Source organism: Molothrus ater, chromosome Z (assembly GCF_012460135.2).
Source record: "Molothrus ater isolate BHLD 08-10-18 breed brown headed cowbird chromosome Z, BPBGC_Mater_1.1, whole genome shotgun sequence".
Classification (NCBI taxonomy): domain Eukaryota; kingdom Metazoa; phylum Chordata; class Aves; order Passeriformes; family Icteridae; genus Molothrus; species Molothrus ater.
In genome coordinates, this window is record NC_050511.2 from 9,807,236 (window position 1) to 9,823,929 (window position 16,694).

Below are 16,694 nucleotides of genomic sequence, written 5' to 3' on the forward strand. Positions count from 1 at the left end.
TAGAGAAGGGGGAGTGGGAACGCTGAGGAAAGGGGAAGAGGGTCCTGTGGGGTGCCCTTCTTTTCAGAACTGAGCTTTGCTGGCTGCTGGGTGAAATGACCCCAGAATGCAGCCATGCTCTCCTCTTTCTTTCACCTTTCTGCCTGCGCAGCAGCACAGTGCTGGGCAAGTTACTTGTTGTGGGAACCATGGGTGCCTGGATCAGGGGACCCAGTGCTTTCCAGAGGTCATAACAGCATGAACTGCACCTCAACCCCTGCTCTTGGGGTCCTGTGCTAGAGGACCAGCTTGCTAAGGATGCAGGAGAGGCTGCGGCTGGAGTCCCACTGGTCCCCGTGCCTGCCTTCGTCATGGGCAGTCTAGAGGTGCCACGATTTGTGCTCCATTCCTTTGGAGGTCAAGGGATGCCCAGCAGGAGCAGACAGGATGTGAGATGTGTGCGAAATGTTGGCAGTCAATAGCTGGAGCTACTTCAGCTCAGTGCATGTGAGCAGGCAGGCAGGCTGCGGCTGCGATCCTCCAGCCCAGCTGCCTGGCCCCTGCCCATTTCCCGTGCAGAGCAGGGCTGCCCTCCCTGCAGGAGTGAGAGGATGCTCCTGTCCTAGCCGTGGGTAACAGTGGAGTGGTCACAGGGGTGCTGTGTCTGGCCTTGACAGCCACTTATGCTCCCCAGGAGCAAGCTCAGCCTCAGCTGGAAGAAACTGTCCTCCCATCTGACGTGGACATGCAGCTGGGAAAGAGGAACTGGGCTGAACGGTCTCAGCAGCGTGTGACACTAAACCAGCTGGGGCTGCTGGCTCAGCCTTCCCATTGGTGCAGGGCTGAGCCCTGTCTACCTCAGTGCCTGCTGTGGCTGTGTGTGCTGGTCCTGCACTGGAGAACCCAGCCAGAGTCTAGTCTGGCTTCTTATCAGCTTAATTTTTGACCCTGTTGATGCTGCTGGAGTGAAGATGCTGACATGATGGCCAAGTCGCTGCTGCAGACATTGTGTTTTGGTGGCCTGGTATCTTCCTAGCTGTGCTAGTGGCTGTACTGACTTGACTGTGCCTGTGGAAAACCCCAGCACTGGGATGGTTTGCAGCTGATAAAGCTTCCTGCAGTGGGGCTTTTCCCAGGTGAAATTTGGTATTGCCATAAAAAAAGAAGGAAAAAACCAAACCTCATTACAAAACTTCTTTCGGAGTATCCCTTAAGAAAGAACGTAATAAAAATGGCAGAACTGTTGCATCTGAAGATTTGCAGCTTTTTCTGGAAACTCATCACAAGCGTTCCAGCTGTCCGCAGTTGAATTTTGCGTGATTTTTTGTCTTTTAGGACACAAACCCTTCCATGTAACCGTTATTGCAGCAGTGAACTCCTCCGACAAAAATACAGTAATTCCATCACGTGAGCAAAAACCCACTGTCAGTGTCCCTGGCAATGTCACGGTGGTTCCTTGGGCCACACAGGTCCCGTCTGCCCGCAGCCCTGCCTGCTCTGACTCTGCCCTCAGGCAGAGCCTGGAGGCCTCTGCTGCCATCTCGGTTTTGCTCACCTTGCGTGGGGTGCGATGGAGGAAGCTGCAGCAGCTCCCAGGGGAAGTGGTCGGACCCCACCAAGGTTAACCCCTCCCCGTCATCATCTTGGGATTGGCTCAGAAGTGTGCCCGTGGTTCAAAAAGGGTTGCACACAACTTGCTATAAAATGCAGAAGTGTGTTAACCCGGCTGTTTTGGTGCCTTATCTGTTTTTGCATACTGACAACGTGATTGAGAATAGGTTTGACTGAGAACGGGTTTGCTTTCTCTGGAGGTGAGCCAGCAAAAAATTTGGTGTGTGTTCATCAAGACTTGGTTTGTTTGGGTTTTTTGTTTTTCTTCTTTCTAGGGGGACAGCTTGAGTTTCACTGTCCTTTTTTTTTCTGGTTTGCAGTGCCAGGCTCCCACGCTGTCTCATTTGTTACATCCAGTCCAGCTTTTCTCTCTCCACATGGTTCACAGAGTGGAGAGATCTATAGGGGCCAAGCCCTGCATTGATGCCCTCGCACTGGGCAGCAGATTTGCAAACCTTGTGTGATTAGTTGCCACGTTTTGCTGGCAAACCTCACCCCAGTTTGAGAAGGTGTCCTTTTGCAGCAGAGGATGTTTCTACTCTAGACACTGCTGTGAACAAAGTTCAGCTGCTAGAGCCTTGACTTTTTCCATAGAATATGGAAATTGAAGTGAACCATCTCCCTTTTTTCTGAGGTTTTCCTTGATGTCATCAGCATCTTCCCTTCTGAGCTCTGTAATTTTTTTGTGTTTGGGAGTGGGAAGGTTTGAGCAGTCATCTTCTTGTGGGGTCTTGGGAAGCACAATGACCCCTGTGAAGGATGTGCTAAGGGGTGCCTCTGGTGCACGCCTGGTTTTGGGTGGCTTTGTGAGGGCAAGAAGAGGATGCAGAACTAGTGGCAGATGTCCTGGCTCCTCTCAGTTCCTCTCTACTGTCTGACGTCCTCCACTCTTTCCTCTGTGGTCTCTGACCTTGTCTTGTCAGTGGCATGTTCTCCTTTTCCTGCAGAGGGATGGAAAGCAGCTTTATGCTCAATTTGAGAATATTTTTAGATGTAGAGAAGTTGGCCTGGTGACCGCAGCAGCCCGCCCTGCATATAAAATACTTGGAAAACCCTTTCCATGACAGGGTGTTCCTCATTTGTTCAGCTCCACAGCTTTGCTAGTGCTTCCGGATAGATGGCAATGGCAGGGGCGGGTGCCTCTGCCACCTCCTTCCCTCCGCCGATGGGCTCCGTCGCTCCGTCGCTGAAGTGCATTTCATTCCTCAGCAGCGGAGACAGTGGGGGCCACGGGCCTCCACAGAAACATTGCAGAACGGCTCAGGAATGCAGAGCTGGAGCCGCTCCATGTGCTGGCGGAGGCGGCACGCTCCTTGGTCCCTGCCTCCCACCCTGCACCACCAGCGTGGCTTTATGGCTCTGCAGGAGCAGAGCCCTTGCCCTGTGACTTGCTCCTGGCCAAAACTGGACACGGATCCTGCCCCTAGGCTGCTCAGGTCTGTGTTTGAGAGCAGCCTGCTGCTGGTGTACCCCCTCCCAGGGGGACTGGAGCTGGCAGTGCCAGGCAGGGATGCACAGACTCACCAAGTGCTGCTGCACTGCGAGGAAGGCTGCCAGCAGATTTTACCCAAGAACCTTCCCAGGCCAGGCTGAGGATGCAAGATCAGCTTTCCCTGACAGCCATAATAGGAAGTCTGGTAGGAGCAAATGAATCTAAAAGAGAATAAGCAGATGTGCATCCCACCAGTGCTCTTGCATCCTCCCATCACTGGAGTTTAAGGACAAGGCAGCCTGGGTCAGCAGAACAGAGGACTCGCTCTGTATGAGCAGGCACTCAGGGAGGGGAAAAGGCATGTCCCTGCTGGAGAGCATTGGGTTGGGGCCAGATAGGGACAGGGAATTCTGAGGAGGGCATGGAGCAGTGGGGCAGGAGCAAAGGACTTGGGAGGGACTCTGAGGCATTTGGCAACCTAGGAAAGCGCTGAAAGCTGTTTCACAGTAGATCTGTGAAGGGAAAGGCCCTTACAAGCTGCATCAGGCAAGTGGGGCACTTATGTATGGTGTAACCTTTTACTTCAGTTACTTCTTTCAGCTTTTACTCTGCAATAAAGATATTGCAGTTCTGATTAGGTGTTATTAAAGCTCTGGTGTATTGGAGCTCTGTTGAGGAAGGCTTCCTCAGAAGTTGCTCTGTGCAATCCTTTAAGTCTGAGCTCTGCAACTACCTGAAAGGAGGTTGTAGTGAGATGGGGGCCAGTCTCTCCTGCCATGCCTGCAGTGAGAGGACAAGAGGAAATAGCCCTAAGTTGAGACAGGGAAGGTTCAGATTAGATATCAAAAAAAAAATTTTAAAAAATCACTGTTAAGGTGATGAGGCATTGGAGTAGGTTGCCCAGGGAGGTGGTGGAGTCACCATCCCTGGAGGTGTTTAAGAGGCATCTGGATCTGGTGCTAGGTGATATGATCTAATGATTTAGGGGTTACTGTGGTAGTGCTACGTGAGTGGTTGGACTAGGTGATCTTCCAACCCTGATGATTCTGTGATTCTGTTCTATGAAGCTGATCCTTCAAGCTGGACCCTGCTTGAGTCCTTTTTCAGATGTCATGGTGTGGCTCTTGTATGCCCATGCAGTGATACCTGTCACAGGTGGTCCCTTGCCCTCCTGTGCATCGTCCTGTGCCTTGGGTTGGTATCTGCTGCCACAGACCCTGATCTCATGAGCACATCTTGGGTGTGAGTGGTGCTTTTCCCGAGTAATTGCATTTAATGTGTGAATTCAATGCCTGGTGCCCTTATCTTGCCTCCCTGTGCAGCTTCAGGCTTTTCCATCCCTCTGTGCTCAGGCTACCAGCTCAGCACTGTCTGCTGGTGACACGAGGGGTCCTGATAGCTGGGGCCGGGCCCTGCCTGCTCTGGGTGAAAGCTTGGTTTTCCTCTTGTGGCTTCTGTGTCATGGCAGGTTTAATTATAACGCCTTCCATCATGCTCTCACAGCTTATCTAGTGTGCTCCCTCATGGTCACTTCCTTTCTCTGGCAGTATCTTTCTTGGGTACCAGCTGCTGTCATTCCCACAGGGCAAGTAAAATTGGCTTTAGGACCTTAGGACAAGGAGGTAGGGGTCCCAGTGCTGGTCTCAGGTCCCAGGGTCTGGAAGGTGGGACCTCTCACAGGCTCGCCGGCACAGGCTGCAGCCCTTCCTTGCCACTGGAAGCTGGATCCTGGCTTTCAGGTGCTGCCAAAGGAGGAGGGAGCAAGCACGCTGCACACTGTTTGGGGCCAGCAGTCAGAGCTCACTGTCTGTCTCCTCTGGCAGGTGACGCCGGAGTGGGGACAGCCCAGCCGCCACCATGGTTGCCCTCTCGCTGAAGATCAGCATCGGCAATGTGGTGAAGACGATGCAGTTTGAGCCCTCCACCATGGTGTACGACGCCTGCCGCATGATCCGTGAGCGGGTGCCTGAGGCACAGTTAGGACAGTGTAAGTCCATGGTGGGACTGGCTGCCATGCCAGGACTGCCTTGGCTTAGCTCCTGGCATTTCTCTCGTCTCCCTTTTCTTTTCTGTCTGTGCCTCTCTGGCACTTTGCCAGAGAAGTGGTGGGGTGGGGGGAGTGGGGTCCAAGTCCTCTTGCCCAGTTGATGTGAGGGTCTGAGTTTCTCAGACTCCCTCCTCAATGCCCAGAAGAAAGTTTGTGTGTTTAGAAGTTAGGAAACCACATTGAGAAGTTAAATAACTCTTTAAGTAGTTTGAGTCCCCTGCCCTTTCTGTCTCTGCTCTTCTGTCCTACTTACATTCATCACCACTAGCTAGGGCTATGTGGGTTTAAACAGTTGCAGGGGTCATAGCAAACATTAATAAACCATTTGAGTTAATTTTTGATTTCTTGGGCTATATATAATCTCCCCTGGGTCTGTATCCCACTGGCAGCTCTCTCTGCCAGACCTCTGCTGGTGCTCCATTACCTTTCTAGGCTGCCTCAGCTCCAGTATTTTCTTGCTGCCGCTAGGCTCACAATTTAGTCTATGGCTCATGAGCTCATGATGTGACTCACACCCACGCGGATGTGGCCTGTCCCCATCATGGATGGGGGGTCGGAGCTCTGGGACGCTGTCTCACGGGCTCTCCTGAGTCCCTGCAACCCCCAGAAGCGGCTGTGCCATGGAGAAAAGACAGCAAAGTGGAGGTCAAGAGTCGTGGGAAGAGGAGGGGGAGTGCAGCGACATCTGGGAGCAGCACATTCCTTGAGGTTGAAAGGAAATGCCTTCTTACACCATGCCCGGCTGGTCAGCAGTCCAGCAAACTATGGCTTTTAGCTTCAGCAAGGGACTGGATGTCTTTGGATATGCAGGGCTATAGTGGTGTTGGAAGGAGCATTGCATTTCCTGCTCCTGGGTGTGAGCCAGCCTGTTTATAAAAAAAGCAGCAAGGGGAAGGCCTTAAAGGGAACTTCTTATTCCTGCGTTCCTTTTCAGTTGCTCACAGCCTTTCTTTTCCTATGTGTTCCTTGCAGCTTTTACTTCTCTTTGCTGTCCTTACACAGCGGCACTCGTGCTCCTTTATTGAGCTGCCCTGTTTTTTTGTCACCTTTGGGCTGGGAGAGCTTTGGTGTAAGTTTCCAGCTCTGCTCTTGCTCTGTCTCAGGAAGTGCCTCTCCCCACCCAACCCATGGATCTGGGGCAAGCTGCTCAGTTTTCAGTGCTTTGGATTTATCCTCTTGGAATTTGGTTTGAAAACAGTTTGGTTTTTTGTTGTTCTTTTTTTACTTCAAAAATAAAATGGCAAGCTTTCATGATTTTTTTTTGCTCCCTGTTAAGTAGGATCTTAACAGCAGTGTTAGCCAGGCAGGCGCAGGGCGGCTCAGGAATTTGTCCCTCCCCAAAGAGAGCTGCCAACAAGATGACGAGTTATAAACATAGCCAACCAAGACAGCCTGCGGCGCAGGATTGTTGCAGAGGTGGAGAAGGACCTTTCCAGGGCAAAGGCAGGCGTGGTCCTGGCCTCTTGCTACATAAAAACGGGTCTGTCCTTGTAGGTCTGAGCTGGGGAGTCACTGGCCAGGCTCCAGCAGCAGCCCTTTCACCAGGCACTCCACCCTCAGGGAGCAGGATTTGGTGAATGATATTTACTCACCACCTCTGAGACCTTGTAAGCCTTGAGCTGGTTCTTGTTCAGCAAAAAAAGGAGTCCCAGCTCCTCTAAGTTCCATCATTCAGGTTGTCTCTCTGTATCTTTTCAAACTGTACTGTGTCCTGAGGAGATGCAGACCCTACCATCAGAGAGTACTCTTAAATGTGGATTGCCTAGATTTTATAGACCAGTTCCCAGCACCCTTCCTGGTGATGCCCCAGCATTTTACTACCTTGCTTTCACTACTACTACACATTGCACTGAAGATTTCAGAGAGCTGTCAGCCCCAACTGCAAGCTCTTCCTTCTGTTGTGTCTGTCAGTTCCAAGTTCAATGTTGCGTAGGCATGCTGTAGATGATTTTTTCCACAGATAACTGTGGTAAAACCTCAGAGGTTTTGTGTGCCAGCTTTGTTTGTTTGTCATTAGGTTTGAGCTCCAGCCTTCACAGGGCTGCTGTGCTTCACACACTGGCTTGCACCAGTGCATATCCCTGGGCACAGAGTGACATTATGGTGGCCATTATGCTGCTCAGGACTACCCTGTTAGAGACTGTACCTGTTTTTCAGCCAATGATTTTGGGCTCTTCCTCTCGGATGAAGACCCAAAGAAAGGGATCTGGCTGGAGGCTGGGAAGGCTCTGGACTATTACATGCTTCGCAATGGGGTAGGTATCCATCCCACATCCTTCCAGCTGCATCCTTCGCTCCGTGGCTGGATGTCTTGCTCACGGCAGGGAGGTGGTGTGGGTGCGTGCTGTGCTGCCTTGTGTTGTGCCCTACAGCACGCCCTGTCAGCCCACTATTGCACCAGGCAGGGGGGAGCTGTTTGCCTGACTGTGGGGTGTGGGTGCCCTGCACTGGTGCCACTGCTGGTAGCTGTGCTCCGCTGTGCCTGCAGGATACCATGGAGTACAAGAAGAAGCAGCGGCCCCTGAAGATCCGCATGCTGGATGGGACAGTGAAAACGGTGATGGTGGATGACTCCAAAACTGTCACGGACATGCTCATGACAATATGTGCCCGGATTGGTGAGGAGAGGACAGTGACAGGGGGGAAGAAGGGAGGTGGGGAAAGAATGGCAGAATCTGACGGGCTTCTGGGGGAGAAGCAGCAGCAGCTCTGTGGCAGATGGCCTGGCAGCAGGGTATCTGAGGGGTGTGTGACACTAGGGTGGGGATACTGCTCTGCACCCCTGCGTTGCTCCATGCTCTCTGTTTGGCAGAACAGTCCTTCTGAGTTTGGTTCTCTGCTCTCCTGCAGGCATCACCAACTATGATGAGTACTCACTTGTACGGGAGATCATGGAAGAGAAGAAAGAAGAGGTTACTGGCACCCTCAAGAAGGACAAGACCTTGCTGCGAGATGAGAAGAAGATGGAAAAGCTCAAACAGAAGTTGCACACAGATGATGAGTGTAGGTGTACTGGGAATGGGGTCAGCCTGTTCCGACGGCCTTGGGGGAGTGGAGTAGGGACCCCTGTGAGGGGAAGAGGGTGTGAAGAGAAACATGTGGATGAAGGAACATGTGTCCACACTTCCTAGAACATCTCCTGCCTGTGGGCCCAGGGCAGATGGGTGAGAGCTGGGATGCATCAGGCAGACATCCATTCCTCATTCAGCATAAGCAGCCCCGGGGCCAGGACCAGCTGTGCCTTGGTGCCTGTCCCTGCTCACACCCTGGCATTGTCTGCAGTGAACTGGCTGGATCACGGCCGGACCCTGCGTGAACAAGGCATCGATGACAATGAAACACTGCTGCTGCGGCGCAAGTTCTTCTACTCTGATCAGAACGTGGACTCGAGAGATCCTGTGCAGCTCAACCTGCTCTATGTGCAGGTACAGCTTCCCAGAGCACCTGGTTCCACTGCCTCCTGCCAGCCCCTGACAAGTCTGGTGGCTGAAGGTTTTGTCAGGAGCCATGATAGGGAGGTACTTTGGGATACCCAGCTATGTCCTGGCTAAGAGCCAACACTGGCAATCCCAGCCCTGTCCTTTGTGTACTTCAGAGCTCCCCAGGGAATCCCATGTCAGCTCTGTCTGGTAGGAACTATCCTGAAATCCTGCTGCTGTTCCTTTCCCAGACTTGATGCCTGTAGGGAACAGCCTGGTCCTACATACACCTGTTTTTCAGAACCACTTCTTTTAAGTCTGTAAAACATGTCGTGCTTGATATGGAGGAGAGCAGTGACAGGACTGTGTGGCTGCCCAGCCCACAATGGTGTCTTCTGTTCCCAAACAGGCTCGTGACGACATTCTGAACGGTTCCCACCCTGTCTCCTTTGACAAAGCCTGTGAGTTTGCTGGCTACCAGTGCCAGATCCAGTTTGGGCCATACAACGAGCAGAAGCACAAGCCAGGCTTTCTGGAGTGAGTGTCCTGAGGAGCCCCTGGGCTTGTCTTGAGGCAGCTGAGGCAGCTTGGCAGCACCCAGTGCCACACTGCCTTGTGGGGCTCTGGGAGTCCCCCTGGTGCAACCCCTCTCCTCCCCCACAGCACAGTGCCCAAGCATAGGGATCCACACCAGCTATGAGGGCTGCCAGCCCCCCATCCTCTGGTAGCCCTATAGGGCCATGCAGTCAGCTGCTGTGGGGGTGGCCACAGCCAACCCCTGGCCTGCCTTGATGCCACACAAAGGGCTGCATTATCAGCACCTTTACCCCACTCTTAACTAGGGAAAATCCAAGGACAGCTTTCATAACTGCAGCAATCTCTCCCACATTCTTACTGCTTCCAAAAACTTCAGCTTATGCCCTTGTCTGTGGCTTTCAGTTGGACTTGTTCATAATCAAGGACAGACACTGGCTTTGGGCTCTGCTGCTAACAACTCACTCGGCTGTCTTTTGGCAGGCTCAAGGATTTCCTGCCCAAGGAGTACATCAAGCAGAAAGGAGAACGCAAGATTTTCATGGTATGTGCAGTGGGGAGGTTGAGATCTGGACTTTTTGTTCCTCCTCACTAAAGGCTGAGGCACTCCTGTCTGAGGAGGCAGCACACACTGGTCTGGTGGGTGAGAAACAGGAGCAGGAGCTGTAGGTGGGCAGACAAGGCAGCTCCTGAGGTCTCAGAGATCAGAGCTGGTGCAGGGGATGCTGGTGGGGTGGGGAGAGCTCGGAGGGGCTGTGCAGTGGTGTAAAGCAGGACTGTGGATCTGGTGCAATGTTCTGTCTTGCTGTTGCAGGCCCACAAGCAATGTCAGAACATAAGTGAGATCGAAGCCAAAGTTCGCTATGTGAAACTTGCCCGTTCCCTCAAGACTTATGGGGTCTCCTTCTTCTTGGTCAAGGTACAGCAGCAGCCTCCTGGTCCCACTTCAGACTCACCAAAATTCTGCTTCTTCAGCATCCATCTGTTGTATCTCCAGCTGCTTCCCCTCAACCTATGTTGCTCCAGGGTTTTTTTTTTTGCATCTCCCCTGTTGCATTTCCCTGTGCACTGCCTTCCTACTCCTTGGTTCATGCTTTTTCTCATTGTCAAGTTATATTCAACATCGTCAAGTTGTGATAATTGTCACCACTAGAAAGTGTGGCCTTGCAGGTGTTTTGGTAGCTATGGCAGACCTCAGATATCTCTGCCTTTGTGGATCCATCCTGGGGATAGCCACAGACCTTCTGTTATGGCCCGCAGGAGAAGATGAAGGGGAAGAACAAGCTGGTGCCACGGCTGCTGGGGATCACCAAGGAGTGCGTGATGCGCGTGGACGAGAAGACCAAGGAAGTGATTCAGGAGTGGAGCCTGACCAACATCAAGCGTTGGGCAGCCTCACCCAAGAGCTTCACCCTGGTAAGGACCAGCACTGGTCTCCCATGCCTCCTTCCCGCTGGTACCCCTGTAGGGGAGTGCTCTCACTCCAGCCCCTCTCTCAGCTGTTGCTCCATGGTGGCACAGCCTTGCCCTCCTCTGGTGCCTCTCCCAGTGCTTGCTTTGATGGCTGGTGCTCAGGTGCTTAGTGCATACCAGAGGGGCTCAGGATGGCTGCCAGTGCCCTGCTCCAGTGCTACCCTGTGCCCTGCTGTTGCAGGATTTTGGAGATTACCAGGATGGTTACTACTCAGTGCAGACGACAGAAGGGGAACAGATTGCCCAGCTGATTGCTGGCTACATCGATATCATCCTCAAAAAGGTGAGGCTGTGCTGAGAAGGGCACTGATAGCCCCTCTCCAGAGAGGCATACAGAATGTGCCTTCCAGCTGCCTCCAAACAGCCATTGGCTGATGGTACTGCTGGGAAAGCTGGAGACAGGGCAGGGGGACCCTGCCCTGGGTCACCTTTTGTGAGCTGGTATGGTGTCTGGGCTGCAGGAGAAGGGGAGGGCTTGGGGGTATCATTTTCTCTTTCCCTTTGCAGAAAAAGAGCAAAGACCACTTTGGACTGGAGGGTGATGAGGAGTCCACCATGCTGGAAGACTCTGTGTCTCCAAAGAAGTAAGTCTCCCAGGAGCAAGGCAGCTGCCAAACACAAGTTGAATGGAGAGTGTGCTCCAGCAAAGCTTGCAGCACAGCAAGGAGGAGGAGCTGCCATGCTCGCAGAGCCTGTAGGCATTCCTTTACCTGGTATTTCTCTCCATTTCAGGTCGACACTCCTGCAGCAGCAGTTTAACCATGTAGGCAAGGCAGAGGTGGGCTTAGTGGCCCTGCCAGCCATCATGCGGACAGGGGCTGGGGGGCCAGAAAACTTCCAGGTGGGCACAATGCCACAGCCTCAGCTGCAAATCACCAGTGGCCAGATGCACCGAGGGCACATGCCTCCCCTGGTAAGCTCTTCTTGTGCTCACCATAGGGCACAGACTCTGAAAGGTGACTGTCAGGCTCGTGTAGACCAATCTGTTTGGGTCCATGACCAAGAATTGTCTTGCTGTGAAGGGCAGGAGCTTTGTGCCACTGGCTTTGTGTGCTTGCTGGGCTGGCTGAGCCAGTGTCCACCTGCACCTCCTCTGCAAACTTGAGCTACATCCCAGCGCTTTAGTCTGGCTAGGGACTGCAGCCTCTCATTTCAGCCTCACTAGGTCTGTGGTTTGAAGCAGAGCCCAACGCCATGTTTTGGTGCCCCCAACTCCTATGCAGTTGGAGGAACACTCGGAAAAGGTCATGAGGAGGCCGATTTCTTTTACCCCATGCAGTCTGTTGTGGGCACTTGCTGTGAAAGCCTTGTGGGATCTCACAGCATCTTCTCCCCACTCCCCGAGAGCTGCTTAACTGTGAGACTTAGTTGTAACCGTGGTGGGATGAGGCATTTTCCAGTGGGAGTTGCAGAGGGGAAACTCCCTTTTTGCTAAGTCCACCCCGCTTTGTGGAGACCTACCTAGAGCGGTGCCATCAGCAGCATATTGCAGAAGAGCATTTGAGCCAAATATGTAATCCTAGATTCCAAACCTTTGGCATATCTCACTCATTCTGTCTTTTGTGTTGCAGACCTCGGCCCAGCAAGCCCTGACTGGCACTATCAACTCCAGCATGCAGGCTGTGCATGCAGCCCAGGCCACACTGGACGACTTTGAGACCTTGCCACCTCTTGGGCAGGATGCTGTGAGTGCTGGGTGAAGGTGGGGTGCTGGGGGTGGGCCTTGCTGGAAGCTGGGCTGGGTGAGGCTGGCGACATTCCCAGAAGAAGTGTTACCAGCTCCTGGGAAGACCTGCTGCCTGAAAAGAGATGGGGTTGTATCCCACTCTATGGGCAGACATGGAGGGGATACTTGGTCATGTTGTTTGGTCAGGGTGGTCTAGAGAATTTGGATGGTTACAAGTCTTCCCACTATTTTCTTTTTATCCTCTTCCTTGCATCTCTCTATATGAGCATGTGTGCAGCTACTGACCACTTCTACCACCTTCTCCTGATCCTGTTCTCCCCACTCAGGCATCAAAAGCATGGCGCAAAAACAAGATGGATGAGTCAAAGCATGAAATCCACTCCCAAGTGGATGCCATCACTGCTGGCACGGCCTCAGTCGTCAACCTCACTGCAGGTATATGGAGAGTTGGGGTAGAGGGATACCCCAGTTCAGTAAAATGTTTGGTCTCTCTTGTCTGGCTGAAAGACTCCTTCTGCTCCCAGAAAGGAAAACCACATCAGTGACAGATGTGGGGATGCTCTTGTAGCATCACTTGGAGCACATCCCATCCTGACTCCTCTCTTCCCTGTGCAGGGGATCCAGCAGACACGGACTACACCGCCGTGGGCTGCGCTGTCACCACCATCTCTTCCAACCTGACGGAGATGTCTAAGGGTGTGAAGCTGCTGGCTGCGCTGATGGAGGACGAGGGAGGGAACGGGCGGCAGCTTCTGCAGGCAGCCAAGAACCTGGCAAGCGCCGTCTCAGACCTGCTGAAAACAGCACAGCCTGCCAGCGCTGAGGTGGGGAGCTGGGGGGGCTGTGGGGCTGAGAGGAAGGGGGAAACCAAGGGAAACCACTGAGTGAAGTTTTAAGGCTTGCTCATGAGCCTTGTGTCGGTTTTGCCTTGTTCCTTGCAGCCTCGCCAGAATCTCCTGCAGGCTGCTGGCCTGGTGGGGCAAACCAGCGGGGAGCTGCTGCAGCAGATAGGGGAGAGTGACACTGACCCCCGGTTCCAGGTGAGTGCACCCAGCAGCAACCAAGGACAGCCACTCTGTAAAACTATTGGCCTTTGCACAGGACCTCACAGGAGGAGCCCAAGCTGAACGTTCGCCAGTGCCCAGTGGTGACTTTGTGAGGGAGGGGACAGACCATTGCCCATCTCTGTCTCTAGAGTGATATAACAACTCTTATCTTGTGGATTCTATGTAGATCCCAGAAAACCAGTGTGCTTGGATCCTGCCTTCCTCTGAACCAAAGACGGTAAAACAGGCCTGGCTTGGCTTGGTGGTCCCTGCCATCTCCAGTGTGAAGGGGGCTCCTCTGGGAACTATAATCTGAAATCTTTGGAGAGGGGCTCTTGCAAAATTCTGCTTTTCTGGTGGTTGGATCTCAGAAGTCCATGCACTCGGGTTGCTGCTGGAGCAAGTGCTGCTCTGGAGATCACCTTGCAGCCACCTCAGTTCCTGCGTGCTGCTCCCTGCCTGTGGGAGCTGCCTGCCTGTCCCCATCAGAGACCCAGTATGGGTGGAGCCTTGTATGGCAGTTTTTTTTAGATGAGCTGACTGCCAGCTGGCTTTCATGCTGGCATGATTGCTCCTGCCAGCACAAAGGAGGTAGCACTGTGCTGGGGAGGACAATCCAGACATATTAGAGACCAAAATGCTCCAGAAAGAAGGGGTTTCTGTTCATGGCAGCCACACAGATTCAATTGAGTAGAGAGGCCTTGAAAGATCCGAGGGGAGCAGAAAAGCTAGGAGCAGGGCAAAAAGCCATGTTTGGCCATGCAGCAGTGCCAGGATAGAATATTCCCAAAGGTCAGATTTTGGACCTGGAAGACAATTTGCAGTCAAGCAGCAGGATGTTCTGCCTCACAGTTGTCAGACCCGAGTGTATGTACTTCCTTTGATGGGCTCAGATGCAGTGGTCTGGGGACTCTTGAATTGGATGCATGCACTCTGTCTTTCCTCCTGTCGCACAAGGTGATGGATTGCAGTTGGAGTAGTCTTGGCTTGCAGGAGGCGAGGGGTTGCTGTGACTCTTCTGGTTTGGTGGCTACTTGTTGTGGGGTGCAGCACTGCTTGCTGTGATCACACACACAGCAGGAGGTTGGCAGTTGCAGTAGGCAGAGAGCCCTGCCCTGCCTACCAGGATTTTTGCTATTTAGGAGTGGTGCTACCAGTTTTCACCAGCAGTGTGCCACAGGGGCTAATCCTGAAGGCTGCAGCATGCTGTCATATCTGGTGCCCTGCAGGAAAGCAGTTCACCGTGTGCTGATCCCTGTCTGTTGCCTCTGGCAACAGTTGTATACCTGCCACCCAGGAGAGAGGAGGCTGGTTGCCTTGTCACACCTCTCTTTTAGCTTCAGGAATAACAGCAGAGATGAATTCTGTCTTGTCAGCCAACAAGTTAGAATTGAAAATAAAAATAGCTGGCATACCTGCAATGCAGGTGGCCAGCATGGGAGCATGTCCCACTTGCCTCTTGCTGGCAGCTGCCCATGGTGTGGGTGTGCCAAGGCTGGCTTGTGCCTGCTGTTTGGCCGGAAGGGTTTGTCATCTTTTCACTGTGTTTAAATGTTTGCAAACCCAATCAAATCCAGGAAGTACCAGCAGTGCCTTGCAGCTGGTTCTTGCTGTGGTACAATTGGGGACAGGTGGTTGTCTGGGGAACGGGTACTGCAGTGATGCTGAGTATTGCCCAAGCTCCTATGGGTGGTGTTCATGGCAGTGCAGGCTGCAGCTCAAGGCCAGGCTACGGCCTCACTGCCAGCTGTAGAAAACAGTGGAGATGGTATCAAGGTGCTGCCAGCCTTTCCAGCTATTCAGTGCTGCTGGTGCTGGGACAGAGTGGATGAAAGGGCCCTGAGGGCTCACATTTCCCATCTGAATATTTCACGAGAGCCTTGCAGATGGCTGCGGCTGCTCCCACTGCCATGGCTGCCTCGTTGACCCTTTCTGTCCCCTCCCAGGACATGCTTATGCAGCTGGCAAAGGCGGTGGCCAACGCTGCTGCTGCGCTGGTGCTCAAAGCCAAGAATGTGGCTCAGAAAACAGAGGATGCCGCGCTGCAGACACAGGTGATCGCAGCGGCCACCCAGTGCGCCCTCTCCACCTCCCAGCTGGTGGCCTGCACCAAGGTAAGCAGCAAGGTTAACCCCTGCCTTAGCATGGGTGTGAGCTGGGGGGCAGCTTTGCAGTGGGGTCCTAGGTGTGCCAGGACCACGTGTCCTAAGGCAGGGCATTGGGAATCTGGCACAGGAAGTGTGGGCTGCCTCTTGTTGGAGGCCCTGCCGCTGTGCCCAGGCAATGATGATCTACTTTGAGGACCAGAAGTTTGGGATAGCTCCTCCATGGAGCATACAATCCTTGCTGCCCAGCCTTTGTTCTCCCTTCCAGGTTGTGGCTCCCACAATTAGCTCCCCAGTTTGCCAGGAGCAGCTGATTGAGGCTGGCAAGTTGGTGGCCAAATCGGCTGAGGGTTGTGTGGAGGCCTCTAAGGCAGCCACCAGTGATGACCAGCTCCTGAAGCAGGTGGGGGTGGCAGCCACGGCTGTCACCCAGGCCCTGAATGACCTGCTGCAGCACATCAAGCAGCATGCCTTGGGTGGGCAGCCCATCGGGCGCTACGACCAGGCCACTGACACCATCCTCAACGTCACTGAGAATATATTCAGCTCCATGGGCGATGCAGGTGAGAGTGTGACACCCAGGGCAGAGAACAATGGGTAGGGAGGTATCAGAGAGCCCTTGGGACTTCCTAACAGGCCACACTTCCATTCTGTTCCAGGGGAAATGGTGCGTCAGGCTCGTATTCTGGCCCAGGCCACCTCTGACCTTGTCAATGCTATCAAAGCTGATGCTGAGGGAGAGACAGACCTGGAGAATTCACGCAAGCTTCTGAGTGCAGCCAAGATCCTGGCTGATGCCACTGCCAAGATGGTGGAGGCTGCAAAGGTCAGTGTGTGGGGAAGGGTAGATGCTGGCTTTGGCCTCAGCCCTGTCCAGGGTTATTGGCTCAGTGCTGTGTAGGGGACGAGCAGCCCCTGGTTGAGCAGCAGCTCCCAGAGCAAGGTCTTGCATCGAGCCAGGGACCTGTGGTGTGCGCTCCTCCTGTGAAGGAGCTTCAGAAAGCTGTGGGTGATAGCAGAGGAGCTGTTATTGCTCCTGCTGCTGGACTCTTCCAGAGAGACTGTGAACATCTCCCAAGTACTATAAACAGGGCTGTCTTGTGGGGGCCAGAGCAGAGGTGCTGCTCCAGGAGGAGAAGTGACTCTGTGGTCCATGAGAGGTGTGATGGGTTTTCTGTTTTCTCCAGGGAGCTGCAGCCCACCCAGACAGCGAGGAGCAGCAGCAGCGGCTGCGTGAGGCAGCAGAAGGGCTCCGCATGGCAACCAATGCTGCAGCCCAGAACGCCATCAAGAAGAAGCTTGTGCACAAGCTGGAGGTGAGATGCTGGGCAAAGATCTGCAAAGGGCAAGCAAGCACAGTC

General features: G+C 53.5%; 1 protein-coding gene across 1 annotated transcript in view; it reads left to right on the forward strand.

Moving 5' to 3' along the window:
• The window catches only part of TLN1 (talin 1), a 34,889-nt gene that overhangs the window by 1,239 nt on the left and 16,956 nt on the right, over window positions 1-16,694 (forward strand). The window contains exons 2-21 of the mRNA XM_036403087.2: window positions 4,846-5,009; window positions 7,227-7,324; window positions 7,558-7,687; window positions 7,920-8,072; window positions 8,352-8,494; window positions 8,898-9,025; window positions 9,506-9,566; window positions 9,837-9,941; window positions 10,283-10,438; window positions 10,677-10,778; window positions 11,003-11,079; window positions 11,228-11,408; window positions 12,067-12,180; window positions 12,509-12,617; window positions 12,798-13,006; window positions 13,124-13,222; window positions 15,175-15,342; window positions 15,602-15,896; window positions 15,993-16,159; window positions 16,521-16,649. Coding sequence (XP_036258980.1) covers window positions 4,880-5,009; window positions 7,227-7,324; window positions 7,558-7,687; window positions 7,920-8,072; window positions 8,352-8,494; window positions 8,898-9,025; window positions 9,506-9,566; window positions 9,837-9,941; window positions 10,283-10,438; window positions 10,677-10,778; window positions 11,003-11,079; window positions 11,228-11,408; window positions 12,067-12,180; window positions 12,509-12,617; window positions 12,798-13,006; window positions 13,124-13,222; window positions 15,175-15,342; window positions 15,602-15,896; window positions 15,993-16,159; window positions 16,521-16,649 — 2,754 coding nt within the window. The 5' untranslated portion in view covers window positions 4,846-4,879. The remainder of the gene's footprint in view (window positions 1-4,845; window positions 5,010-7,226; window positions 7,325-7,557; window positions 7,688-7,919; window positions 8,073-8,351; window positions 8,495-8,897; window positions 9,026-9,505; window positions 9,567-9,836; window positions 9,942-10,282; window positions 10,439-10,676; window positions 10,779-11,002; window positions 11,080-11,227; window positions 11,409-12,066; window positions 12,181-12,508; window positions 12,618-12,797; window positions 13,007-13,123; window positions 13,223-15,174; window positions 15,343-15,601; window positions 15,897-15,992; window positions 16,160-16,520; window positions 16,650-16,694) is intronic.